At 40.7% G+C, this 27,090-nt stretch overlaps 1 protein-coding gene across 2 annotated transcripts in view; it reads left to right on the top strand.

The window, feature by feature from the left end:
• The window catches only part of LOC124717350 (DNA repair protein XRCC1-like), a 64,849-nt gene that overhangs the window by 23,951 nt on the left and 13,808 nt on the right, over window positions 1-27,090 (top strand). For both annotated transcript variants that reach the window (XM_047244178.1, XM_047244179.1), the window contains 6 exons: window positions 1,743-1,971; window positions 6,372-6,485; window positions 7,246-7,308; window positions 8,971-9,060; window positions 9,140-9,226; window positions 17,979-18,239. In XM_047244178.1, coding sequence (XP_047100134.1) covers window positions 1,743-1,971; window positions 6,372-6,485; window positions 7,246-7,308; window positions 8,971-9,060; window positions 9,140-9,226; window positions 17,979-18,239 — 844 coding nt within the window. The remainder of the gene's footprint in view (window positions 1-1,742; window positions 1,972-6,371; window positions 6,486-7,245; window positions 7,309-8,970; window positions 9,061-9,139; window positions 9,227-17,978; window positions 18,240-27,090) is intronic.

The following is a 27,090-nucleotide window of genomic DNA, read 5'->3' as shown; positions in this document are numbered from 1 at the left end:
TCTTTCACCTTTCTATAAAGTGGTTTCAGCAGTGAGTAATTCACAGTAATAAATAATGCAGTGTGTGAAGAAATTGACTACAACTGAAAAGCACAGAACTCCAGAGACATATTATGCAATGATCTTCATAATCCTACTTAAAATCTCATCACACCAGTAACAGTGTTTATTCATAAATGGTGTGTGATTGGCTTATTCCATCTTCGTTCATTTCCTGTAGTTGCACACGATTTAGTTGTCTCGGAATGCCAGCTTTTGAGAGCTCTGCATATTTATTTGCATCTGGAAATTTTGATTTGACTTGTCGACGACTGACATCAAGTGGTTATTAGGTATTTTGCACGACTCCAGTGGATCGCTAATACTTTCATTCTCACGGGAGACAGGTGTAGACAGCATAACCGTTATTATGAGGGGAGATCAGAAACATACGCCCAATAATTTTATTGCCAAAAAGTTTAATAGGTACCTAAACAAAAAAATTACAAATGAACTAGCAACTTTTACCTACTTGTCCACATAGTCACCAACACACTCAACACATTTATTCCATCGTGGTACCAGTTTCAATATGCCCTGTTTGTAGAAATCCATTTGGTTGGAGTATAGTCATCTGCGAACTGCTGGTTTCACTTTCACATCTGTCACAAAGTGTTGGCCAGCTAGGAATTTCTTCATGAGACCAAACAAAAGAAAGTCCGAGGGTGCAAGGTCCGGACTGTATGGTGGATGCTGGAGCACCTCCCACTCAAATTTGGCAATTTTCTCACGAACAGGGGCATTTGTCATGGAGGGCACAAAGCAACTTACATCCCAGAATGCTGTCATAAGCACTTTTCTAGCGGTCATTTTTAAGTTTTTTCGTATTGGAGAACCAGCGTGTTTCCACTCCATAGAGGCCTGTTTGTTTCGGGCACATCATGGTACACCCAGGACTCCTACCAGTGATGATTCCTTTCAGAAAGTTGTGCCCTTCTGCAGGTTTAACGTGTTAAGTGATCCAAGTTTGTCATCATTCGCTGGCCCTTGTTGTTGTCTGTCTTAGGCACCCAGCGAGCACTAACTTTACGAAATTTCAGCATTTCATGAACAATACCATACACCAAACCATAGGAAATGTTGAACTGCTGTGATAAGGTTCACATTTGCACACACCAGTCATTAAAAATTGCTGCCTCAATGGCTCTGACATTCTGCAGACTTGCAGCTGTTACTGGCACCCAGAGTGTATCAAATCAGCTGGTTCACAAGGCCCTCTCGGAAGAATGCACACAAACTGGAGACATTGCTACAATCCCTACAATCGTCCCCATACATGCCCAGCATGTCCCTGTGAATTTCCCATGACTTATGCCTTTTGGCCCACATCTATCAAATTACACTTTGCCATTCGTTACAAGTTGACAACAGTAACAGGTGCACCGAGTCTGTTTCATAGTTGATGCTTCTGTCACTAGAGCTGTACATGAAAACAAAATACCCTCTGTAGTGCAAACTTCAAACTATATCGTCATTGAAGTTTCAACATTCCAGTTGCAGTATCAGGGTAGAAAAAGAATTGATGTGCTTTGCTTTCAGATCCTTGCTCATACATTGGAGATCTGCAACATAAGTTCCATTCTGCTCAGTGGGTTCTCAGTCTATTTTGGAACCAGTAGTTTTGTAGTTTGTAGTCAATAATCATATAATGTATCACTGTTCCTCCACCAGTGATCAGTTTCTCAGTGTCTTTTGAATTCCAGAGGCACCAACCACAGCCGGCAGCAGGCGACCCGCGGCAGCAGAGCAGGCAGGCCCCAGTGACATCGGGAGGAAGGCGCGCGCCTCAGTCCCCTTCCACCGGCTGCTGAGCGGGGTCACACTGGTCATCAGTGGCTACCAGAACCCACTGAGGGCGAACTTGCGGGAGGCCGCGCTGCAGATGGGAGCCAAGTACCGCCCCGACTGGGGCCCCGGCTGCACACATCTCGTGTAAGACCAGAGACGACGACCCATCGAATTCCCACTTTTGTTAAAGTTTAAGGCTAATGGTGTGCTTCTGGTTGTTCTGCCAAATTGTTGTTTCCATTTACGTACTATATTTCAACGACCGTCACAGCTGTCTCCTTCAGATGCTGCAAGTTTTGCTATCGCATGTAGTCACTGCCCGGTCTTCGACCTGACTGTGAACTATTGTAAGTCATGTGCCAGGGAGCATACGCCCTGAGACATTTGGGAAATCCAGTTAAAATCCAGGATTTGAGGTAACCCATGTTTCTCAGAAACATTCAGCTGCTGCAATGTAAGCTGTGTTTGTAGGTCCTTGCCTAATCATACACTTGGGGTGGGGGGGAAGCCAGCAAAAGTTTTTTCATGACCAATATTATATGTGAAAGCTTAGCTTTTCATGTAGCTGTGCTGTATGTATATTAATTTGAACCATTAATTTTTCCTATTTGTGTGTTTTTGCACTACTTAACAATGACTTTGCTATTGGCTGACTACATCACGTGTCCAATGCTCTGAACATCTGCTGTCATTGGCTGGCAAGATCATGTGACATGAGCTGTGACTGGCTGACAAAAGCATTTGCAATCTCGATTTCAGTGCTTTGGAAGCTACTGTGTTGTATCTGGTGGAATTCTTGTTGCTATATTTGAGGGAATTCCTGTTTATACTTTTGTAATGCAAAAACATGCAGCTCTTTCCAAAAAATATTGTTTTTTTGCTGAGTTTCGTTTCTTAAAGTTCCAGGAAATTCTATGTTGGTGTATAAAAGTTCCACCATTTAAAGTATTGATAAGTTTTACAGCTCCAAGGGAAAGTATATTGCTACTTAACACGGAAAAAATGTACTTCTCATTCAGGAAAAAGTGTATTTTTAATGAGGAAATCCGGTAAAAAGTCAGGAATGCAGCACATTACAGCCGATTTCGATTCCCAGTGTTCCCTAGCCCGTTAGATGCTCTCTTCATGCTCACACTGATATTCTGTGAAGCACAAATTCCATCAGCATTTTCCCACTGTAACAGGTGTGATGGCCAGCAAGATTTTAATAAATTGATAACCGAGCACCAAGTGTTATTTAAATTGGAATGTCTGTACCTATTTGTTAGGACATCCTTATTTTGATAGACTCCTTAATTCTGCCATCCCAGAAACGTGGCATTTGCACCACAATAATGGTTTCGGCTTTCCATTGGTGTCAACTTCTTTTTCAAATATTCTCGATTTTGACTGCATCACCCGTTCAGTTTGATGATGTGAGTATCCATTCCTTTGAAACACTATTCGTAGGTTTTCTAATTCTTCAGCAAGGCTGCCTTGTTTGAAAGTGTTTTAGCTATACAGACTGGAGCCTTTAGAACTGAATTTCTTCGTGAAGGATGGTGACAGCTCGAGGCATGGCGATAGAGGTCAGTGTGAATAGGTTTCCTGCATACATTGTAACCCAGAGAGTCGTTTGTTCTTCCCTTAACTAACACTTCAAGGAAAGGTATTTGGCACCACAAAAACATCAAATCCAGTGTATTCACTCCCTTCGTATAAAATGAAAAGTATACTTTGTAATGTTACAGAAGATGTGAGTCTCCGAAAGCAGGGTATTTACTGCATTCTGTGTGAATATGGCGCGTCTTACTGGAGGCAGACTATCAGAACAGGTGAGGAAAGATGCGAGGAACGCCAGTGACACAACCAATTAAAATAACCAGACAAATCTGCTGTTGCTGAGCATTGCCTCGATTATAATCATAAAATGCAATACGATGAGACCAGTATTGTGATGCAAATGCCAATTTTATGGGTCACCGTAATTAAGAAGTCTGTAGAAATAAAGATGTCAGAAAACCTAATAAACAGGGATGGCGGTTTCAGTTTAAATAATGTTTAGGTCCGCCGCTCAGTTTATTAAAACCTTGCGAGCCACGACATCCATCAGATTTTGAAAAGACTGAGAGAATTTTCATTTAATGAAATATGAATGTGAACTCTGAAAACGAAAAAGCATCAAAGTGCGTAGTGGCTTTCAGGAATTTAACTCTGCTAGAAACATTGGTATGGGACTGACAACAGCTGACAGTCCAGTTAGAGCCCGGACAGCAAGTACACGTAATGGCAAAACTTGCAGCACCTGAAGAAGACGGTTACATCGATTGTCGAAATGTGCATAAATGGAAACAACAATTTGGCAGGACACCCGGAAGCACACTATTAATCAATCACATTCACAAAATCTGATGGATCGGGGTTTAAGATGTTTGCTTTAATAAGTAGTACAAATGCTTGACGTGTGTCACTACGAGAAAGACGTTCTGTATCCCAGAGTTGTAGCCCACGGATTCATTGTGTACACATTCCAGTATGAATGAGGAATGTATTCATTCTTCTAATTTACATGTGGCATAATTAATGGCTGTAATAGCAAAATTTGAGACATTTGGCCTAATACAGAGATGTATAAAAAATAATCATTCTCATGTTGCAACTGCAAATGGGTAAGGAAGCTGGGGATACAATTATGGAACTCCATGTACCTTCTGTCTTGACTCAAGTTTGTTATGTTCACTGGTGGTGTCCTACTGTTTACGAACAGATTTACGATGGAATATCTTATGTTGTTTCTGTAACTGGTATTAACTAGGACTAACGTTTTAAAGGTTAAGCATCATTTTGTGGTTGCAAATTTGACTTTGAATTTAACAATGTAGAAGTGGTGGGTTGACAGAACTGCATTATTATTGCACTGATTCGTGTTTACAAAGTTAATGGTATAGAATTTCTGCACTGGAGCATTCTCAATCATATGTTTTGGCAATTAATTAAGTAATGTTATCCAAAGCTGTGTGGACTGGTAGCGTATGAAACTGTTTCTGTTGATAAACCTTTGGGTTCTAGGGATACAGTATATCTAAATAAAGTCTTGAAATAAAGATGATGTGACTTACCAAATGAAAGTGCTGGCAGGTCGACAGACACACAAACGAACACAAACATACACACAAAATTCAAGCTTTCGCAACAAACTGTTGCCTCATCAGGAAAGAGGGAAGGAGAGGGAAAGACGAAAGGATGTGGGTTTTAAGGGAGAGGGTAAGGAGTCATTCCAATCCCGGGAGCAGAAAGACTTACCTTAGGGGGAAAAAAGGACGGGTATACACTCGCGCGCGCGCACACACACACACACACACACACACACACACACACACACACACACACACACATCCATCCACACATATACAGACACAAGCAGACATATTTAAAGTCTTGGTGATATGTGAATGGTTTGGACTAAAGCACATGATGATGTTCGTAAATTTAGTTGCTTTTTGATGTTAATTAAATGTTCGTGTACATTCAGCAACGAGAGGAGGAGGGGGGTGGGGGGGGGGGGGGAGAAGGTACACATTTATGTGTGCTGTGTAAACTTTGAGTGTGTAAGTTGATCCTCTTTTTCGCCGGTAGTCTTCTTCCATCTTATAGTGAATGCTAATAATGTATAGAAAGTTCTCGTTCAGAATAATGAATTATTTAGGAATAAAGGCAAAAGCACTGCATCGTTGACAGATACACATGCAAAAGGAGCAGAGCTTTACTTTACTAGCTTTTGGAACGGAATTCCTTTCCGAAGCTGTAGGATAAACACACACGCACACGCCTGTCTCCCTACATTGTGCTCAGTCAACTGCCAGCTCTTTCCTGGCCCACAGTTAGTGTGCTGGGGTGAGGTGGCGGTGCCATGTGGGGTGGGGTGAACGATGGAGAGAGGTGGGACAGGGGTTGGGGGGAAGAGTCTGGTGGCTCATGGCAGAGTGGAGAGCTGTCCTTGGGCTGGCTAGGGGTGGGGCACGTCGCAGATGGCTGAGCACTCGATTTCACAGACTAGGGCATGAGATATGGCAGTACACAACTAGTTGACCTTTATTGGGTGGGGCTAACGTAACTCGCTGTCCCCCCACTCCCCACCAAATAGCGTGTGTGTGCATGGGGGGGGGGGGGGGGGGGGCAGGTATGGGCTCGCATGCGTGCACACCACCCCTTTCACATTATCCCTGCCCAACACATGTCAGCTAGTTCTGTACTGCCACCTCACACGTATGCGTATTTCTCCTACAGCATGAGAAATGAATTCCATTCCGAAAGAAAGGAAAGCAAAGTTCTGTATCTTTTGTATGTGTATCTGTTGACAACACAGCACTTCTGCCTTTAGATGAGTCATCTCCTTTATTCCTAAATATATCGTTATAGTGAATTCTGTCTGTCCTTTTAAAATACTGTTGCCGTGTGATGTATATAAGGAGGAATATGCTACGACTTCATACGGTCTTTATAGTTGTCTGTGCTATTTAAATTGTGTGCACATATGGTTTTTTGTATTATTGTAATTTTTACAGGTGTGCATTCCCAAACACTCCAAAATTCAACCAGGTTAAAGGACACGGAAAAATTGTTCGTAAGGATTGGGTAGAGGACTGTCACAGTCAGCGGAAAAGGCTGCCGTGGAGAAGGTTCGTGAAAATGAAACTGAAACTTAGTGAACAGTTGTATTGCAAATAATGGTTAATGTTTTTCTTCTATTGTTTCCCTGTAACAGAAAAATATTGTTTATTAGAAAATTAGTCACTTTCAGTGAACACACATAGTATAAGATATCTCACTGCAACAGATTGTTGACAAATTATGAAATGTATGTGTAGTGACGTAACAAGACTGTTACGCCACTTGAGATAGCCGATTGAAAGGCATGCGTACACACACGCCAACGGGCGTCAAGTCTGGAACAGGATAACTATTGAATGGTAGCAAGAAAAGTACGTAGCTGCTTTATACTTAACTTTAATAATCCTTGTGATACATCTCTCTTGACTATACAAATGCGACTCGTAAGATACATGCACTGTTACAATTGGCGCCTTGCTAGGTCGTAGCCATGGACTTAGCAGAAGGCGATTCTAACTGTCTCTCGGCAAATGAGAGGAAGGCTTCTTCCGTATTGTCACTAGTAATGTCGTCGTACAACTGGGGCGAGTGCTCGTTCGTACATCGAGACCTGCCTTGTGGTGGCGCTAGGTCTGCGATCACACAGTGGCGACACGCGGTTCCGACATGTACTAAATGGACCGCGGCCGATTTAAACTACCACCTAGCAAGTGTGGTGTCTGGCGGTGACACCACAGTATGTGTATGTACAACTACTGCTTACCTCCCTAACTGTAGTTCACATTTAGTGAGAATATGTGCTGTATTGTTTCTCGTATTTTGTTCTAGATATGCCATGGATAAGAAGGACCAGATGGGACCAGAAAGTGACACTGAAGAGGAAAATGATGGGTTTGTAGAGTGTTTCAGATAGTATTAAAAGAATCAATTGACACCTTTGGTGATGTTAACAAAACAAAAGGAAAAAACAGTTTCTTGATCCTTTGCTTGAATTTTTATGTTTTTACAAACAGGATTTGATAGTTTTCACCTACCCTCAGGTGGAAGCTGATTGTCACAGCTGCAGTTAAAATAAGTGGAAAACAGACATGGGTATTAGATAAAACATTGAATTACCATATTCATGAATTCGTATTAAAAATATTTTACACAAAAGTAAACCATTAATTTAAAAAGTGAAGTTGACGATGCTATTACAGTTGTCTAGTTTTGTCAAATATGTGCAAATAAAGTTGTGGTTAAATTTAATTTAACAAAGGGGGAAAATTTTGCTTCTTAATTTGAAACTAAGGTGTTTATATTTGATTATGTGCTTGTATAACACACACAGGATGTTGCTCAGATAATTTTTCATTAGAGAAGCTCAGATTTTTGGATCTCCTGCTACTCTCAATTTTAAATGGACCAATTGCACAGCTCTCCTTACTAGATGTACAAATAATTTTCCAATTGTTCTATAAACTCCACTTTTGGTCGAAGATGTGTTAGTTCTGGTGTTATAAAATATGGTTCAGTATTTTCATAATTTTTAACTTTTTATCATATATGGGGGAAGCGCAATTATTTGTCACTACTGATTGGTTCATGTTGACCACATACAGAAGGGATGTCTTTTTCTTTTTGTAATGTTTCTGGAGAATGTTGTTAGTTATGTCATAATTGTTGTATAGTTATGTGATTGGCAATCTGTATTTCCGGCCACAAGTGTCATACACATCTGCCAGTCTCAAACACAACTTGAGCTGGCAGAGTGATGAGACACTACTTATCAGAAGAGTAGGTGGGATCCAGATCCTTGGTGCAATAGTCAATGTAAGCAATGTTTGGTCAATCGCTTTACTATTCAGGTCCATTTGTAGTGTTTGCATTAAGACTGAAAAAAGAAGCCAATCAGTATGTGGCTTCTTTTGCAACTAAGGTACATTGAATGGAAAATAACTTTTAAAATTTTGCATGAAAAATCCATTTGATAATTTTGGAGAGGGGAACTCGTAGGTGGGTCACACAGAGATACAAGTCACATTGATCTAGATGGCCAAGCCGTGGGGTCACTACTTCCAGTCCACTGAGATATTTCTGAAGGTATCTTTTGAAGAGAGAAAAGGGATATTTTGAATTAAACCACTTAACAACTGGTGCCTATTTTGGTTTCAATAGGGTTGGGAACATTGACTTGACTGGAGTAAGCAAATTCAAGTAGATTCAGGGTGACAAAGTTTGGCAGGTATGACGAGGCTCTCACAGAACAGACTAGTGTCGAGAGCTGCCGTGAACCAGTTTTCGGACTAAAGGTCGCAACACCAACTCCTACAAAAGGAATCAAATTTTAGTCTGGTTGCAGAAGATGTAGTTAATTTAAGAGTTGATGTGGTAATGTCAACTAATCCAAATGGTGGTTCAGAAAGCAGCAAAGGAAGGGACCAGAGATATACTTTCCCCACATTTCAAATCGCAGTTGTGGTCTTTTTTGTGCAAACTTATTTTCCTCCCTACCATTGCAGATAGATATCACAATGTAGTGTCGAAAAGATCCGAGCGACACCTTTTTTTCAGTGTGGAGCTCAGCGAGGACCGACGCACGGCACGTGTGACGTCCCCTTCGCAATCTGAGGAGTCTACCGACGAAGGTGATAATGCAGAGAGGTGAGCTGTCAGGACTGATTTGTGTTTGCAGAAGTATTGTGTATGTGTGCTCTGTTAATCATTTTGCTCATGTTTCCAGAACAGACAAAGTGAGCACACCGCAGCCAAACAACAAGAGGCCGAGCCTTTTCGCACCCCTGGGTGGTGACGGAGCCAAACGAACTAGGTAGGTGAGAATATCACACAGTTAATGTAAGGAACATCGAGTACAGTCCACGAGGCCATCTTCTTTCCCAGCAGCTCGCACTGTGCCGAGGCGTAACCTTTCCATTTGTTCGTTTGTCACGTTCTGTAGAGCCTGTCGAGAGGCGGAACTGTCAGAGATGTGGAATGCATCTGGGCATACATTAACAAAAGAAAAGTCAATTGTAGAAGCTATCTATATCCACAGGGTATTAAAATATTGTAACCCACATAACTCATTCAATATGTTGGCACTCCAATGGGAGGCGTGCACCTGGTCTGACCTGGACCTCATGGTACTGTACACATTTCACAGATTAATAATGTAGAAGTCAAACATGACCACATTTTAATGCAACATAGTCTGTCATATTCTTGGTGCATTCCTTAATTAAGACTTCCTGTCATGATTACTGAAACATGATGTCTTAAAATTTTGGCAAAATATTTCTTCAGCTGTAGGAAGTCGGATAAGTCATTTTACAAATGGTTGTCATGTCTTACATATTCTTAAATGTTCGTTTTACATTTAATTTATCAGAATTACACAAAATGACCGTAATGTTACATCATGTTAATATGGGCATACATTATATATTATATTGCATTATATACTTTTAAATATTTTAAAGAGAATTGTTGTTAGTATCTCTTGATTTTATATCAGATGTTATTTCTGTCTCATGTGATCAACAAATATGAATGGACAATATTATGAAAAGGATACTTGCTACTCACCATATAACGGAGGTGCTGAGTCACAGATAAGCGCAACAAAGAGATTGTCAGAAAATTAGCTTTCGGCCAACAAGGCCTTCATCGGAGGTGGCATGCACCCACGTCTGCCCGTCCCTGACAGTCTTCCCCCCCCCCCCCCCCCCCCCCCCCCCCCCCCCCTCACACACACACGACCAGACTACAGCCTCAGCAGCCAGAGACTACACTCGTGTGTGTGTGTGTGTGTGTGTGTGTGTGTGTGTGTGTGTGTGTGTGTGTGTTCTATCTGCAATGGAGGCCTTGTTGGCTGAAAGTTCATTTTCTGACAGTCTTTTTGTTGTGCCTATCTGAGACTCAGCATCTCTGCCATATGGTCAGTAGCAACTATCCTTTTCATAATGTTGTTGCATTCCATCCTGGATTTCCTATTGTTAATTTTTGCCTCACAATATAGACAGTGTATTGTAGGACAGCCTTTATCTGTGGTGTATCAGATTTTGGTAAATAACTTCTGTTACTGTAAACAAAACGGGAAAACCACTTGTACAAAAGGCAGCTGCAGGAATGATGGAAGGATGGTGTATGTGTCACTGTGCAGAAAACCAGGATGATGCCTTTGTCACCATATTTAGTCCTTGCTGACTTTAGCAACACATTAGGTGCAATATAGAGACGTTCCGACTTGAATGAGTAATAATAATGACAATTATTATCATCATCATCAATTGTTTGTAATGGAAATAGGTTGTGATCAAAATTTTGACTTATATCCACAAAGCAATTATTATTATTGGCACCCACACATATGCCCACAAGCTTTTATCTCACAGTATATAAAACTGTCTATTTCTGCTTCCTTGTAGACTTTTGTCACTATACTATTTAGTTCCATTCGTGCTTGTATCATTTAAATTTAATCAATTAAATTTGAGAGAAAGGTGCTACAATTGTGCTAAATAGCTGATATTTATCTTGTAATAGCAGCTTGATATTTACTCGATTACGAAGGTATTTATAAAGAAAATAGTTGCCTGCATCTGGGAACACAAAATCCAGTGTACAGTACATTACTGCTTGTCAGGGAGTTTTACAGTCAACACTCCTGGCCCAGTAGCTGAAAGAACGTTTCAATCCTTGAATCGGGGGATGCAGATTATTTGTAGAAAGAACGGGTAATGAGGTATGTCAGTAATCTCCTTTTGAATTGCTTGAGGTTACCAGGTTTGTGCTTTATGTTAGTTACGTATAGTTGAATACCTTTACATCAGAGCACATAACTCTACTCTGAATTGGTCCAATCACAGTATATTCTTAATCAGATAAATTGTATGTTTCAGAGACATGTTAAGTCTCAACTTTATCTATAATAATGAGTAGAGGCCGAAGCAATGAATTAAAATTCATGTATGTGCTGATGTGTTTGCCCCTTAATGCCAGGGTGACACAGTTGTTAATGTGTCTGCCTAGAGAGCAGGAGAGCTGTATTTGAATCCTGACCTTGGTACAAATTTTAACTCATTCCTTCAGCCCTTATTCAATACCATACAATATATTCCATTAGAGAAAGAAGTATGTGGTTCAGTTCCTATTTAATAAATACAATGCACAAAGCTACATTAGAATATTTGAGATTTATGTGTTCTACCAAGAGCGGTACCTGCTTCATTCCAGGTAGGAAAAGGTGTTGAGTCAGCCTACTCTGCTTCATCGGATTCAATATTTGGTGGGTGTAGTTCGTGTTGAGACCGTATTACAGTTTCTACCATCAGTTGATCTGATACTTCTGCAATTATAGGGTCTTTACTGTCAGTGGCTGTCCAATCCAAAAACTTCACCTCTCAGCAAATTTCTTATTTCAATTTGAGCACCATTTAACAGTTGAACAACAGCATCATTTTCAGGTGGAATAGTGGAGTCTGTTTCTTTTCTTTTCATCTTTTGGCCTGAGTTTTCGCCAAAAATTCCAAAGAGTAGCAGGCTTAAGTTTATTCCATGCCAAAATAGTTCCAAAAAGGGCATCCTTAATGTTAATTTTTTTAAATTCTCCACTGAACAACTTGAATTAATAAATTCTTGAAGAAAAGGAGCTGTGTAAAAATATTTGAAATTTGTAATTACTCCCTGAGTAATTGGCTGAACGTAGTGTGTGCTAAAAGATAAGTGGTGAATATATTCTCTGAAATCAATTCAGACGTTGGAGGGTGGGGTGTACAGTTATCTAGCAGCAGTACAACCCTATGCATTCAGGCAAACCAAGTTTTTTTTTTTAATTGTCCCTTGCAGTAGGCATAAAATTATGGAAAAGCCAGTTCTTGCAAACAGTTCTGAAACCATCCACAGCATTGGAGTGAGCTCTACAAACCACGGAAAATTTAAAATACCTTTAAAAGCTGTTAGCTTTGTACTTGCCAATAGCATGAGGAGTGAACATGTGGTCACCTGGGGCATTTGAGCACAATGAAACAGTCAACTGACCCTTGTTTTTTTAATCTTTGGTGCACTTTTCATATTTACATATCAAAGTTGAACTAGGCAATCAACACGAAAGTAGGTCTGTTTCGTTGACACTGTATTTTTTACTAACAGTTAAGCTATAATGTTTATCCAAATTGCAAGACATTTCTTTGTATTCTTCAACTGCATTTTGATCTTCTGATTGTAACTCTCCACCTATGTCAAGCTTCCAAATTCCATGAAGATGACCTCTTTTTTAGCATAGATTGTTGGCAAACCAACATTATGCTCTTGTGTAATCTTATTTCTGTTCTCAACTTCTTCTCAGTCCGATTAATGATGTCAGGTTTTCATTTTATCATAAACATAATATGTTTATGTATTACTTCCACTTTGTTTTGAGAGGTGCTTGCTTGAGAAGACTTTTCTGCAACAATAGGCAGTGTTACTGTAATTGTGGTACAGAATAGTGCCAATCATGACTTCACTTTAAAAGCCACTTTTTAATTGCTGTAGACAATTGGTGCATGACAGAAGCTGTTGGACAGGTGACTGAAACTATACAACACAAAATTTTTGGCCACTACCGAGCACATCTGTATTCCACTGAACATGTCTGAAATATTCAGTATGTATAAGGTGATGCCAGATTATTGAACATCATGGACTGTTGGATGCTGGATTAACAGTATTGTAATATTGTACAACATAATATCAGAATTCACATCAGCCAAACTTTATTCCACTTCCACACAAATGGATACCATTTACCATAAAAGCATAGTCTAATAGGTGAGCATGCAATCATCACATAAACATTTGTCTGGCCGAGAGCCCAGACAGCTGGCTTGTATAAGGCTGTTTTGCACATGGCGCAGTGCTTCCTACCCATGTGTGCCAACACTAGGCGACTCCTTTATGCTGGCCATAGAGGCGCACGCTGCTTGATTATGTGCACTCACTGTGTAGTATTACAACAAACACATTGTTCCTAAACTTGTTAACTGGTGTGCACCAATGGACCAATAGACTAGCTTTAAATTTTGAAGGAAAAAAAAAAGAAAAAAACACAACACCTCACTGCCTGTACTGACACTGACTAGTGTACCGACATTCAATATCAAATTGGGCAGAAAGTTCCAAACTCCTGGAGGTATGTGTTGATGAAAACTTAAAGTGGAAAAACCATATAAGAGACAATATAAAAACATTCAGATTCATCTCCTTTTGCTGTAAGAGTAATTGTCAACTTTGAGGATGTGAAAATTAGTAGGTTATCATATTTTGTGTACTTTTCATCAATGATTGCAATGAAATGATGTTCTGAGTAACTTCTCACTAGAAGTGTACATTCACAAAAAAAAAGTAACAAGCAGTGTGGAGTTTACACATTGCAGGCAGTTTTTTGAGCAATTGGGAATATTAACCTCAGATTCACAAAACATTTATCCATTTATGAAATTTGTTGGCAACACTCCATGAAGTTGCAGAATGATAGTGATATTCACAAATGAATATCCACAAATAGATATTTACAAATAAAACACCCAAGAGGAAAGTCTTACCTTTAGTGTAAGTTTACCACAGAAGTGAGTGAATCATGAAGCTGTAAAAATTCCATGACAACCTGTCCGTGGAAAAAATATAGACTAGAAGTGTTTTTAAAATGTGGGTTGAAGTCCTTTTCTCCTTAACAACTTCATCTGTACCATAGAAAAATTCTTGAATTGAAGTAATTAGTCGATTACAGTCTTGTAAGTGACCGGATTGTAATTATATAAGTGTACTTGAAAATTATTTCTGCCTTCTAGTCCAAATTGAATTTGGTTTTTATTGTAAACAACAGAAATATTAAGGAATAAATATATTGAGAAGTGAGTGTAATAATTTCGAGATCCTTAAAATGGCTGCTGCAATAGGTGCAGTTATCTAGTTCAAACAATATTCGTACTCATATATATGTTGTGTACACCATTTTCTTCCTTCAGCCCTTATGAGTTGAGAATCAAAGAAATTACAGACGTTGGATCTGAGTGGGCATTGATTTAAATCAGTGAGGAAGGCTGAAGCTTTGTGCCGGACTGGGATTTGAACATGGGTCTCGTGCTTAGGCAGTTGCTCAGACCACTTAGTCATCCGACACAGTGGTCATCGCAACAGCACAGACTGCTGTAGTGTGCCTCTTGTCAGACCCAAACTCTCAACCTGTCCCACACTGTATTAACGGAGTGCACCTTGCCTATAATCATCATTACTCGCAACATTTTGCAGATTGCCGTAAGGGTTCGAGTGTGGTGTGCATCTGCACTGAAGAAATCATTGGCCGTCCTTGCCATAATTATATATATGTAGTGTCTGTTCTTTCGGACACGTCTGAAAGAACAGACGGCATTTTGATTTTGATCCATCAGTCAATAGTAATTAAGACACAAAAGAATTACAGAGATCGGCTGCGAGTTGACCAGTGACCTCTCCAATGCTGATGCACACGGGGCTCGACCTCTTATGGGGATCGACAAAATGTCCTGAGTAACAAGGGACATTGCATTAGTAGTGTGTGGACAGTTTGAGAATTTGGGTCTGATGGGAGGTGTGCTAGGGCAGCCAGTGCATTGTAATGACCACTGTGTCCAAATGGCTTAGTGGTCAGATCATCTGCGTAGCACTCACAGTCAGTGCTGAATAAATTCTTTGTTTACTTTAGCTGCACTGCTCCAGAAGATTATTCCACAAGGCAGCAAGGAGTGAAAATATGCAAAATGAGACAACTGTCTTGTGCTCAGGCCATCACAGCAAGGGCTGCTTGTAAGGCACAACACATTGAACTAACTAAGGTTTTTGATTAGTCTATCCGTGTCTTTACTCCATTTTTACTTGTCGCTCTCTTGGACCCCGAGAATACACTTTGTGCTTCATTTCTTTTATGACCATTTATGTCTATTTCTGATGCTAAAAGTTCATTTCTGCTTGTTTGAAATTACGTAATATGAGCGTTCCTCTGAGTATGACTTAAACTATCAGCTGTGAATCACTTGTACAGCCACCAGCTGGGTCATGTTTGCTATGGTTGATTAGTATTCTTCTGTCATCAGCAAATATTACAATTTTTGAACTGGCCTATGGATCATAAGATTGTAGAGTTTCATGACCAGAGCTGGTGTCAGAAAAATTCTTTGGGCAGTGCGTCTGCACCACGATGCTATAAAGTCGACAGTGTTTCGTCTACTACTTGTCAGGGTCACTACAGTGGTTTATGGCTACAGCTTTGTAGATGACAGTCACTGCAAAAGTCGTAGCAACTATCTTCATGTCAAAAATGGTAATGAATTAAATTTTCTGAAATATACAAATGAAGATTAAGGTTAGTTCATATATAACCATTTCATGTAGGACGAAGGATGGACACACACCCCGCCATAAAGATATAGCACCAAAAAAAAAGATGGAAAAAAGTTTGTATTTGAAAATTTATTTTACTGTCAGTTGCAACAGTACACAGTAGTGCATTACAAACTACGCCCATTCCGTGGCATCGAGAGTCTCCTCGAGAACCCACAGTGACGTACTGTGACATGACGCTAGATGGCAGTCCTTTTCAGGAGAACATAGTGTGAAGGGTGGCCAAAGTGTGAGATAAGCAGCCATGCAGGATGGATGTTACCTGACTCGAATAGCACTCTTACATAAAGATTGCAGTTCATTGTATAAGGATTGCGTGGCAGTGCTATGAGGAGCTTATGGAAGCGGTGGGAAATGCTGCTCTACCGTACCGAACAGTTGCCTGGTGGGTGGATGCATTCAGGCATGGCAGAGCTGCAGTGGCTGACATGCACTGATTCGGGCGGCCTGTCAGTGTGCATAGGGACTGAGCTTGTACCTAGATTGCCCAATGCTTGGAGACTGACAGAAGATGGATGCTGCAGAAATTACAGCGCCATACTGGTATTGAGAAGACAACAGTCTACAGGATTTCATGCGACGAGCCACACATGAGTAAAGTTGCTGCAAAGTGGGGTGCATCGTGCACTACGGGAAGTGGACATAATGCAAAACATGTCGTGTGCATCTAGTGTGTTACAAGGTGGAGGGAGACAATATGCTTGCAACAGTTGTCATCAAAGTGAATTTTGGGCCAGGGCCTATGGGCTAGAACTGAAATAGCAGTCCATGGAGTGACGCTATCCCGGTTCACCACTCAGCCAGAAATTTTGTTGCAATCCCTCACTTGTGAAGTTAATAGTCATGATAGTCTATGACATTGGGGAATGACATTGTGCCATTCTGTCTCACATGGACAAACTATTAATGGACAGTACTATTGTCAAACTTTCCTGCACCGACACCCATGATGGAAGAGAAAATTTCAAAACATCTGCACACTGCATAATTCTTCAGGATAACATGGGAGCACATACTCCATGCGGAATCAGCTCACATGATGATGGTGGGAAGTATTGGAGCATCCACAATATTCAGCAGACTTATCGCCTTGCGAATATGACCTCATACCAAAACTGAAAGAGTCATTGTGTGGAACACACTTTCCAGAACATGAAGACATCACCAGAGCAGTGATGTGTGAGATCTGACGGTTCGCTTATGGCGAGGCTGCAGGTATACAGTGTCTTTGATAGTGCTGGCAGTGTGTAATGGATTCATTGGGAGATTATTTCGAGAGACTCTTAAAATGTCACACGGCCATGTTCCCGCCCTGTATTATTGTGTACAGTTGCAATTGACTATAAAACACGTTAGAAACAACAAAATTTGTTTTAGAATTATATATTAATACTTTCAGCTGCTGACGGGCATTGATATAGATCAACAGGGACAGGTGAAAATGTGAGCGCCGAGCGGGACTCGAACCCAGGATCTCCTGCTTACATAGCAGATGCTCTATCCATCTGAGCCACCAAGGGCACAGAGTATTGTGCGACTGCAGGGACTCTGTTATCACGCACGTCTCCTGCGAGACCCCCATTCTCACCTTGTGTGTCCACACACTACATTTGTAGTGTCCCTACCCAACGCACTCATTACTTGTGGAAGACAGTCTTACCAAGTCCCGTAAGAGTTCGGGTAATATGTGTGCATCTGCACAGAAGAGGAAGGTCGTGGCTGATATTGCCAGAACTATGTATTTATATGGATATGGTGTCAGTTCTTTTGGACATGTCCGAAAGAACAGATACCATATCCATATAAGTACAAAATATGTTTTGTCTTTTTTGTCGTGCTGTATCTTTATGGCAGTGTGTGTATTCATCCATCTCCCTACATGTAATGTTTACCTGTGAACTGAGCTTCCATTTGCATGTTTCACAATTTTTTAATTTTTTATAATATTCAAGACAAAAAATAGTAGCCAAGACTTTTGTAATGGCCCTCATATTATTTGAAAATGGGTGGTTATTTGAGCAGTCTGTTTGGATTGAGTGACAGGATGAACAGGGAGGGCTATTGGATGCTTTTGCTGCAAATAGTTCATCTTCATTTTTCTCAGTTGTCAGTGGACCCAGACAAGGCTGCATCGGCATCAACCTGACCTGCACGGTTTTCTGCAGATCACCAGTGGCAGCAAAGCAAGGTGGGGGTGAGCAACAAAAGAGGATGCGGCCTCCCCCTTCCTCCTCCACAGCAGAGGACGACGTTTACAACGCAGACACAGATGTCGACGATGATGGTTCGGGTACGCCATCGGACAGTGACCTCCCTCCACTTCCGCAGCTTCCGGACCTCTTCCAGGGAGCGACATTCCGCTTGGGGCCGTCTCTGTTGGAAGACACCGCAGAGAAGCTGAAGAGGTACATCACGGCCTACGGCGGGTGAGTGCAATGTAATTGTGTGGGTTATGGGGAAAAGTCTGGACACCTCTAACGAGAAGAGGACCCAGTGGTGGGAATTGATTTTTTAAAACTGTGTACACGATAATACAGATTAAGATGCCAGGTATCACACCATGCAGCCATTCATTCTGGTGGCCCCTTTTTTGCAAGTAATTGAATTCTCTCTCTCTCTCTCTCTCTCTCTTTTTTTTTTTTTTTTTTTTTTTTTTTTTTTTTTTTTCCCCCCTTGATAGTGTTAAAAAACAAGCATCTTTGACATTTTTTGCGTGAGGTCTTCACATGCAGAGTCATGGGTTCGAACCTCTTCAGCTAAATTAATTATTTTTATTCAGCTAACTGGTTTAAATGTAATTATTTTTTTTTTAAATTCATATTCCTTTGCCAAATCATTTTAATCACTGTATGAAATTATTCATTTGTTCTCATTGTTTCTGTATATCTTTATTTTTCCATTCAGAATTTTCATCAGTGTGAATTTAATTATATTTGTCTATTATAATATTTAAATACTTGAAAATGGCGATATATCAGTTTTAAAAAATCTATTAATATTGACTGTAGAGTAGTGCCAAACATTCATATTTTGTTAGAAGATATACACTTTTTTGGATGACAATCATCATACAAACATTTAAAACATAGCCTACATTCCTATTTCACTGTGGACAAAATAATAAAATAATGCAGATGAAGATTTAAACGAAAGAAGGGATTTTAAGCAAAACAAAATTCAAGTTAAATGAGGAATTGGAATCATGAATCCGATAACATAAATGAAAAGATAGTATGATAAAATGAAAGACATTAAATTGAAATTAATACATAAAATTTATTAAATTCACATGAGCTAAATTATCAAGTGAAAAAAAATTGTCCAAATTAAAAAATTTTCTTTTTACGAATCTTAAAATTCTTTATAATTGTCTTTCCAGTATGCTTAAAAGATGAAAAGCTAAACTGAGTCGTCATTGTCACATTGCCTGCTGTCGCCTTTGTTGTCACACTCATCCTGAAGAAGCTGAAGTTATGTGATATCTGTTGTTACATCTTTGTGTACAGTGTCTCATTAATAGCGATATACTCCTCAGACCCACACATAACACTCACGAAATGTGTTCATTGCGCATACCGGAAAACATAACAAAGAAAAACACAGTTTGTAAAATAAAAACAGGGTTACTCATCATTTGTTTATCACAATGTTTCCAAAGTTAAAATACACATATATACTACTTCTTCTTTTCTTCTCCTTCTTAGTTGTTGCTGTGTTTTCTCCATTCATCCACCAATTATTTCTGTTCCTGGCTTTCGTGGTTCATTCTTCTTTTCTCTGACTCGTATATATTACATCACACAATGTGTATTGATCACACAAAAATGTCATAGCCCTTCTGCTATAGCAAGAACAAACACTATTTATGGAACATAATACTTTATAGAAACACATAAGATACAGTGAAGTACAGGTTGTGCATAGCACTGAACACATTGACTGTACAACAGTGATCAGGTTACAGAATAGGCCGAGCACTCGTTTGCTATCACTTAAATAATACCAACCCAGGTGGCCTCTATAAGTGGGCCTGTGAGCTGTATGAGTGAAGTCATGAGTGAAGGTACATCACTCCTCCCTCCCAGGGGTGGGGAAACCGCTTAATTAAAACCACTAGGCACAGAAATATGCATGCTAACCACAGTAGGCAGAAATCTTAGACAGGGCTGAAATAGTGGTCGCCATGGATGCGGACAGACAGTGTGCCATGTACAGAGATTTGTAATAAGCGTACTCTACAGTGAGCCAATACCGATTTAGGAAGGACCCAACAAAATTGACAGGAGCTTCAGCATTGGCCAGCGAGAAAGAGATGCCTGTGGTGACACCTGTTGCTGAACACAATGGACGCAAATGGTGATAAGCCAAGTAATGTCCCCACCTATACCCGGCCAATATGAGTGCCACTGTGCCATGTCTTCGGTACTGGAGGTCCTCCACTGACTGATATGCAGAAGCCACAGTACATTATGGCATAATGAAGCAGGAATCACAACCCGGGGAGCAGCGTCCTCTGTAGCTAACAGAAGAACCCCATCAAACACAGAAAGGCAGTGCTGGAGGGAGAAGTAATTACGCAAGGAATCTGAGGCAAGGTCGAGGGGTTTTTTCAGCCAACCTTGCTGCACTAAAGAGAGTACACAGTGAAGTACAGGATCTGCAGCAGCAGCTGATGCTGTCGTGGCACTAGTGATTGGGAAACCAATGACCACATTCTTGTTCTCATTATCTAAATAGAAACAAAGCAACTTGTCCTGATCAATGCTGTGTCCGTCTTGATCAGAAGGCAAGATAAGCCATTGGCATTACACCATCGGCTGGTAATGAATGTGATAATGATAACAGGAGATGAAGAGACCCCACCATTGCAGACAATGCACTGCCTTGTCTGGCACTGAAGCCAAAGGGTTAAAAAGAGCAACCAACAGCTTGTGATCCATCATTGTTACGGAGGTAGACAAACAGATGCTGAGGTTCATTCAACATTGTCTGTAGCAGCAAATTGTGACATCATTTTTACTCTCACATCCAAACATTGATATTGAAAACGATATTGAAAATATCATCACAGTCTTCTTCTGTGTTCTCGTCTTTCTTTTTCATTTGGTGTTGGCTTTTCTAATAATGTGGCAACTTCTGTCCTGCTGTAAGGCTTTATCCCCAATGAGGCCAAGCTTCTTCACATCACTCTGCATCCGTAGACTGTAGATTTAATTCACTATTGGCAATTTTCAAACAGTACATCAAAAGCTAAAATAATACAAACATTAAGTACAGAGTGTTCTCGTATATACAGAACTACTCAAATATGTCATGTAAAAGCTGTACACTACAAAAAAGGTGACAATCATACATTGCTTACATTTTGCTTCTGCACAAGTCATAGTTTAAAATCCTTCGACACATATCATGTCATCATCAAAAATATGCCGTTTCACTGGAGAAATACAGTAGCATCGCATGAGTGTTGTTACAGAAGAATGCTGAAGATTAGTTGCGTAGATCACGTAACTAATGAGGAGGTACCGACAGAAGTGGGGAGAAGAGGAATTTGTGGCGCAACTTGACTTGAAGAAGGGATCGGTTGGTAGGACACATCCCGAGGCATCAAGTGATCACCAGTGTAGTACTGGAGGGAAGCATGGAGGGTAAAAATCGGTAGAGGGAGACCAAGAGATGAATACACTAAGCATATCCAGAAGGATGTAGGTTTCAGTAGTTACTCAGGGATGAAACAGCTTGCACAGGATAGAGTAGCATGGAGAGCTGCATACAACCAGTCTCTTGACTGAATACAACAACAACAACAACAACACATATGAGTGTGAAGCTCTGTTCATCATGAGATGATGTAAATTACATGAAATATTACCAGTGTTAACATCATTCACATTAATTTTTACAAATAATGTTCTAGCGCACTGCTAACATGTAAACAAAGGTGATTGGTGCAAAAATACATTCACAAGTCAAGACTTACTTTTTTACTCCTTGGTTCTAGAGCCCTTGAAGGGCCTTGGCCTGCATCACAATATCCTGCCATTCTATCCGATCCATGGCTTTCCGTCTCCATCCTCTTGACACCCAGCTTTTCCATGTCTTCTTCAACTCCATCTACACATGTCTTTGTGGGGCGTCCCCTCCGCCATCTGCCTCCAGCCTTGCCATCAAAAATCCTCTTGCATGCTCTGTCTTCTTCCATTCTGACCACGTGCCCTGCCCACCGCAGTCTTCTTATTTTAATGGTAGTGACAATGTCAGGTTCTTCTAAAAGGTGTTGTAGTTCTGTACGAATGCGCCAACCATCTTGATCATATATTGGGCCATATATTTTACGTAGCACCTTCTGTCCCATATGCTAAGGATCCTTTCCTCATTTACAGTCATGGTCCACGTTTCGGCACCATACATAACAACTGGTCTTATAATTGTTTTGTAAATGAGCATTTTGGATTTTCGTGATAGAAGCGAACTCCTAAGCATGGGTAAAGCGGAAAAGTAGCCTCTGTTACCTGCTGCTATTCTGGCTTTCACCTCACTGCCAATGTCATTTGTCTCTCTGATAGTTGACCCAAGGTACTTGAAGTCTCTCACCCTTTCAAACTCCCTGTTGGCTATCCTGAGATTTGGTAGGTTTTGTTGGTTGGTCATTGCCATATACTTGGTCTTTTCGTCATTGACTGTCAGGCCAAGTTCCCTTGCACCTTTCTCCAGTTGTTGATAGGCATTGCTTAGCACAACAGTGTTTCATGCGAGTAATGCCACGTCGTCAGCATAGGCTAGGTACTGTAGTGAACGATTTAAGAAGGTTCCTCCTTTATTTAACTCTATCTGACTTACGACTTTTTCTAGGCGAAGGTTGAATAGTAATGAAGAGATATTGTCACCCTGTCTAAGTCCCTTCTTCACTTCCACTTCTCTGGAGATTTCACCCTGTATTTTTACTTTACAGTTGGTTTCGCTGAGAGTCATCATAGAAAGTTTAATGAGCTTCTTAAGTATTCCAGCCTCTTCCATTACATTCCACAATGCCACTCTTGAGACGCTATCATAGGCATGTTTAAAGTCAATATAAAGCTGGTGTATGTTAATTTAATCGTAACATTTTTCAAGTAGTATGCGCAATGTGAATATCTGGTCAGTTGTTAACCTATTTCTTCTAAAGCCACTCTGATAGTCTCCAACTCTCTCTTCTACATATGGAGTAAGCCTGCTGGTTAGAATCTTGGAGAAAACTTTGTATGTAGTGTTTAGTAGGGAGATTCCTCAATAGTTCTGGCAGTTTAATTTATCTCCTTTTTTATGTATGGGGCGCATTATAGCTGTTTTCCACTCCTTTGGCATGCTCTCCTCTTGCCATATATTCAGTATTATGTTATGAATTGTTTTACACAGCATTTCCTCACCATATTTGAGAAGTTTGGCCTGGATCTGATCTTCTCCAGGTGCCTTATTGTTTTTCAAGGTCTTAATGGCTTGCATCACTTCCCCCAGTGTAGGTTCTGATGTTAATACCTCTGGTCCATAGTAAGTTAGTTCCACCAGTTCCTCTCGTTCGAACTCTTCTACTTCTGAGTTCAGTAACTCTTGGAAGTATTCTGCCCACCTGTCAAGTATTTTATTACCATCCCACCCGGTCTTTCCTTCTTTTATCTTTTGGTACATTTCATAACTTTGCTTCTCTTCTCCTAGCTGTTCAATTTCTTCCAGTTTTTTCTTTTCTAGTGCTCTTTTCTTCTCTGCAGACCCTTTTCGCTACATGGCGCTTTTCATTATATTTATTCAGGTTTGCTCGAGTTCTTCTCTGCAATAATTTAATTCATGTTATATTAAATTCCTCAATTCTTCTCATACATTCTTCGTCAAACCAATCTTCCTTCCTTTGAGCTTGTTTAGATTCTGAAACCTCTCCAGCTGCCTCGAGGATTGCAGTCTTACATTGTCTCCACATTACTTCTGTATGTTCATTTGATGTGCCGGTCTCATTCTTGATCTCCTCTTCTATTTTCATCTGATATGCTCTCCATATTTCTTCTAACTTCAGTTTTTTAATGTCAAACATCTTTTGTTGTGGCCTTTTTGTTTACTCAATAGTGAGATCCTCTGTGTATATTTAATTCTCACTAGATGGTGGTCTGAATTGCAGTCAGCTCCACGTTGGCCCCTAACATCCATTATGTCCGATCTGTGTCTCCGATCAATCAATATATGGTCTATCTGATTTCTGGTTTGTCCATCTGGTGAAATCCATGTTTCTTTGTGTATTTTTTTGTGTGGGAAACATGTACTGTTGACAGTCATGTTTTTGCTTATAGCAAAATCTACAGCTCTTAGCCCATTGTCATTTGATATTTCCTGGAGGCTATGTCTTCCTATGGTTGGTTGAAAGGCCTCTTGTTTTCCTATTTTTGCTTTCAGGTCTCCTGTCAATATCTTGACATCATGTTTGGGAGCCTAATCATACAGTTGTTCTACCTTGCTATAAAACTCGTCCTTTTGTTGTTCATCTACCTCCTTCGTGGGTGCATGTACATTTATGATTGTAATGTTGAAACATCTTCCCCTTAATCTTAATATGGACATCCATTCATTGATTGGTTGGAAGCACATCACCGCATGTTTCTGTTCTTTAGCAACAACAAAACCTGTTCCAAAGGTATTCATCCTCCTGCCACTATAGTAGATAGTGAAATTTCCCGCGTCCATTATGTCACTCTCCTTCCACCTAATTTCCTGGAGAGCCAATATTTTTATACTGTAGTTGCTTGCTTGTGTTAGCAGTTGACGTAGGGCTCCAGCTTCCTATAGGCTCCGCACATTTCGTGTTCCTGTGTGCATATCTCTTATCCTTTTTTTGTTTGCTGGGGTCATCATGGAAATATCTGTCTGGCTTACTCCTTTGCTAGCATTCGCAACAATTGATGTTTTACAGAGAGAGATTGTTAATCTTCCGCCCAACTGTTTGGGGGGTTGCCCCTTACAGCTCGCAGGGTAGTTGGCTCCATGTTCAGGGGAGCATCCTTAGCCTTTGTAGATCCCTCTACTAACTGCATGGCAGCAGATGATTTGTATCGGGTTTACTCCCTTAGGGAGACTGGCTTTACCACGCCTCTAGAGCCTTCCCTGCTCTATGTTGTAGGATGTTAAGAATGATAAGGGAAAGGGGTAGGCTTAGGATAGGACCAGACAGGAGATAGGTCGTTGTGGGACACACTTCGTCTGGCTCCTCCCCATTGACCTGTCTGGCGTGGGTGGCCCTGCTGGTAGTTACGCTACCGCCGGCATAGCCCTCTCGACCCAGAGCACGCAAACCTCCTCGCCCGCATGGACAGTGCTACGTTAAGGTGGTGTCTCCTGAGGAGGCCCAAGTCAAGACTGCCAGCGCACTAATCGGAGTTGATACATTTCAACAATAACAGTTATAAGCTTCATGTCACAACACCTTTTTACATCAGTTGACAACATACAACTTGTTACGTGATGATATAGGCATAAGGAGCAAAGGGACAGGATAGGAAAATTTATTTATAATAAATTGGCATAAAAATACAAATGTTGTCTGTGCTAAATGTCTCGCAGTGGCTTGGGCACTCCTACAGAACATGGCACCACTATTCTTACATAATACTTTGATTGCGTATATATTGCAACTGCTGAAAGAACATAGAGGGTGCAAAAAGCATGCGAGTGATACGGCCAGGCACAGGTAGTCTTGGCTTGTAAATGTATTTTTGAGCCAAGGGCCTGACCTTACATGTAAACAGAGTGTTAGAACATCGATTTGAAACTATTTATATGAATTCTGTTGACATTGGTAGCATTTCATGTAATTTACATTTCATGACATACAGAGTTTAACACTTATCTGATATTACTGTAAATCTACAGTGACGAGACATACTTTGACGATGACATGTATACATGTCAGAGGATTTTAAAGTCTGACGTGCTGAAGCAAAATTAAGCAGTGATTATTATCATGAGTTTTGCAATGTACTGCTGTCTACATGACATGTTTGTGTAGTTATTTATATATGAGTACATTCTGTGCTTCATTTTTGTGTTATTTTAGCTTTTTCAGTATGACCTGAAGTGGTCCTTGCATGAAGATTCTCTGCAAATATGCTGCCGATATAGTTGCACTATTGGTTGAAGGATGGCATTCACGTATTGTAAAGCCTTTACGGCTCCTTCCATGACCACTAGTGGCATACGTTGGCTCCACATAATGCCACCCCAAAACAGCAGAGAACCTCCACCTTGCTGCACTCGCTGGACAGTGTGTCTAAGGCGATCAGCCTGACCGGGTTGCCTTCAAATACGTCTCTGACGATTGTCTGGTTGAAGGCATATGCGACACTCATCGGTGAAGAAAATGTGATGCCAATCCTGAGTGGTCCGTTCGGTATGTTGTTGGGCCCATCTGTACTGCGCTGCATGCTATCGTGGTTGCAAAGGTGGACCTCTCCATAGGCGTCGGGAGTGAAGTTGTGCATCATGCAGCCTATTGCGCACAATTTGAGTCGTAACATGACATCCTGTGGCTGCACGAACAGCATTATTCAACAAGGTGGCATTGCTGTCAGGGTTCCTCCAAGCCATAATCTGTAGGTTGCAGTCATCCACTGCAGTTGTAACCTTTGGGCGGCGTGATTGAGGCATATCATCGACAGTTCCTGTCTCTCTATATCTCCTCCATATCCAAACAACATATCTTTGCTTCACTCCAAGATGCTGGGACACTTCCCTTGTTGAGAGCCCTTCCTGGCACAAAGTAATAATGCAGACACAGTTGAACCTCTGTACTGACTGTCTAGGCATGGTGGAACTACAGACAACACGAGCCGTGTACGTCCTTCCTGGTAGAACAACTGTAACTGATCGGCTGCTGGACCCCCTCTGTCTAATAGGCATTGCTTATTCATGGTTGTTTGCACCTTTGGGCAGGTTTAGTGACATCTCTAAACAGTCAAAGGCGCTGCGTCTGTGATACAATATCCACAGTCAATGTTGATCTTCAGGAGTTATGGGAACTGGTATGATGCAAAACATTTTTTGGTGTGTGTCCTTTAAAAATTTCAATTCTTGGGGATGTGGCATTATCAAGAATAATGTCTGTGGTTTTTGTGGCATCAGGGCTGAAGTTGCTGTCGTGAACTCATTTGTTATTCTACTGATGCTTAAGGTGATTGTTTCAAGTGAGTCTGATTAATTGGGCGGAATATACGGAGATACTCTAGTATCAAACATAGGCCTTAATTTGAGGGAGATATTTTT

This window comes from Schistocerca piceifrons, chromosome 9 (genome assembly GCF_021461385.2).
Source record: "Schistocerca piceifrons isolate TAMUIC-IGC-003096 chromosome 9, iqSchPice1.1, whole genome shotgun sequence".
Classification (NCBI taxonomy): Eukaryota; Metazoa; Arthropoda; class Insecta; order Orthoptera; family Acrididae; genus Schistocerca; species Schistocerca piceifrons.
This window is presented reverse-complemented; position numbering and strand designations above follow the sequence as displayed.